Here is a 2,500-nt window from a genome sequence, read left to right as displayed (position 1 = left end):
CACTAAGAATAAAAATAAAAGTGATGGTGCAGCGTCTCCAAACATCCAGCTGCAGAGCAGCGCCCCCCGGAGGTTTAAAATGAAATACAGGCTCATCTGTAAATCACATGGTTCAACGTTTCTACTAGTCCTGTTAGCGGTTAGCAGTTAGCTGTTAGTGGCAAAATGCATGTTTTTACAAGGAACAATGTGATTTCCAGGTGAAGACTCCTGTAATAAGTCACTCAGCACCGTCACGGTAGAGTCAGCCGTCCTCCGGGGGTCACCTCAGATCAGCTGCAGCTAAAATACCACTGTTGTGTATATGTATACGTGTATATGTATACGTGTATATGTACTGTTGACAGACGTTTTCCTGCTTCTTGCTTCAGGAGCTGCTAGTGGAGCTTGGCTGGGTGAGCAAGGCCAGGACGAAGAGCGAGGAAGAGGAGGGAGGAAGCACGCAGACAGATGGAAGCGGCGGGGATGACTGCGATGATGAAGATGGCTGCGAAGCGTCTGGTGAGGAGAGCGCACAAAATATAGAGGCGCAAACACACACACACACACACACACACACACACACACACACACACACACACACACACACACACACACACACACACACACACACACACACACACACACACACACACACGCGCGCGATAATGACAAGACAACGTAAATATATCCTTGGGCATGGTGGTGATTTAAAAAGGCAGTAGTCTTCACATCTCCTGAGGCAGCAGAGAAAAGCCGGAGGAAGGGAGGGATGATACTGAGGGATGGATTCAGCCGCTCGCCCTCCGCCTTGCTCTTTTTCCTTCTCCTTCACTTTTCCCATCTCCTTTTCCGCTGGACTCAGCAGTTTATTTCCTCCTCAACCAGGGACAAGTGATGCCCTGATAGCCAGGCCACTCCCAAAACAGAAAAACCAACTAATTATTAATTCATCTTTTGACTTATTCATGGCTTTTACATCATACCCAGTTGTCACCAGGCGTCCCTGGGAGCCCGGGGGCAATCCCACCCAGCCAACGTCGTGAAAATCTGCTCTGATTTCGATTGCTGATGGGAGGATGTTCAGGTTTCCGTCCTTCATCTGATAAACGTGTTGGGGTTCAGTGTCCTGTGGAGTCTTTTAGTTGTGCTGCACGTTCCACATGTTGTGTCGCTTTGTATCGTCACATCTTTTGCTATATGGGTCATGAGAAGGAGAAATCTTCATCAAACTAATATGACAGAATAAGTGAGTTCCTTCACTGGATGCACCCGGCCAGTCAATGACTTTTCACCCGGATTGACAGGGACAGTACCAGTTGTTCCAGCTGCGACACACAAACAGACGGTTTCCAATACCTCTGTCAAAGTAAAAACAATGTGTGAAGGGAAACAGCCGTTAACCCCTCCTGGGTCAAATATGGACATTTAATTCAAGGTTGCCTGATGTAGGGATGAAAAAAGTAGAGGTGCAACATAAACAGTCTTAAGCTTCCCCCGAGTCAGCAGAAAATAATGTGAATGATATTTTGTACTCTTCGCTTTACAAAAGCACATTTTGGTGAAATCATTCATAAGTAGAAGATCTTTTAAAAGATTTGTCATTCCAGATTATGGTGATGGTTTACCCTATGCACATTATTCAAATTAAAAGTAAAACCCCTCCCAATCATTGGAATCCACTCAGACACAATCCACACAGCAGCTCTAAGCTTTGCTTTCTTATACCACTGCTCTGAACATCAGCTATCTGTTGGTACATTTGTCCACTGACCTTGAAATGTCACTTGTGAGACAAATAACTCGTCCCGCTGGTCCTGGAACTGGTTCTTTGGCTGTTCTCATGGAAAATGACCAGTTATGCTTCAGTAGGCTGGCAGCAGCATGTTGGAATCAGGAAGAGCAAAAGTCCTTTTTCTATTTTGTCATTATCCGCCGAGCATATTTAGAAGTGTAAAATACTCTCAGGCCATAAAGGTCAAACAGCCGAGCTTCAGTTGATCAGTTTCACCTTCTTGAAGACTAAAGCCTGAATTCAATGGTACATCAGCAGGTCCTAGTTCAAGTGTGAAGAACATCTAATCATTTGCATATATACATGTCACTGTCACTTTATAACTGTCTGGTAATCAGTGCTCTTTTTTAATTTAAAAACACAAGCTACTACTCTACACTTTCAGCAGGAAAAGAGCAACAATAAATCCCAGAGAAGCATGAGAACCAGAGTCTGGAGAGACACTTCCTCCTCTGGTCTTCTGATATCAGCTCTAAGGAAACAATCCCAGGAACAATCCCGGCTCAGCATCTTTCTCAATATAACAATCTCATAAAGATGAGGTACATTTAGGAATATTACTCACTGATCAGCTGTGGAGATACTTTTCTAGTAAACTTTAAATAAGAAGTATGTTGCAGAATTATTTTCCACTCTCTTCTCTCTCCCCCGATTAGTCGATTATTGGAGGAGCCGTCACCTGATTTTCTCACGTATCCAGTCTCCCTTAAATTCTCCTCAAATCTA

The 2,500-nt window shown here is 44.2% G+C and overlaps 1 protein-coding gene across 1 annotated transcript in view; it reads left to right on the top strand.

Moving 5' to 3' along the window:
- The window catches only part of LOC308115497 (glypican-5-like), a gene marked incomplete at both ends in the record, with an annotated part of 47,590 nt that overhangs the window by 31,675 nt on the left and 13,415 nt on the right, over positions 1-2,500 (top strand). Inside the window, one exon of the mRNA XM_080473054.1 lies at positions 372-501. Coding sequence (XP_080329180.1) covers positions 372-501 — 130 coding nt within the window. The remainder of the gene's footprint in view (positions 1-371; positions 502-2,500) is intronic.

This window comes from Lipophrys pholis (genome assembly GCF_963383615.2).
Source record: "Lipophrys pholis genome assembly, chromosome: 10".
Taxonomy (NCBI): Eukaryota; Metazoa; Chordata; class Actinopteri; order Blenniiformes; family Blenniidae; genus Lipophrys; species Lipophrys pholis.
The sequence above is the reverse complement of the archived record's forward strand: the minus strand, read 5'-3'. Positions and strand labels throughout refer to the sequence as shown.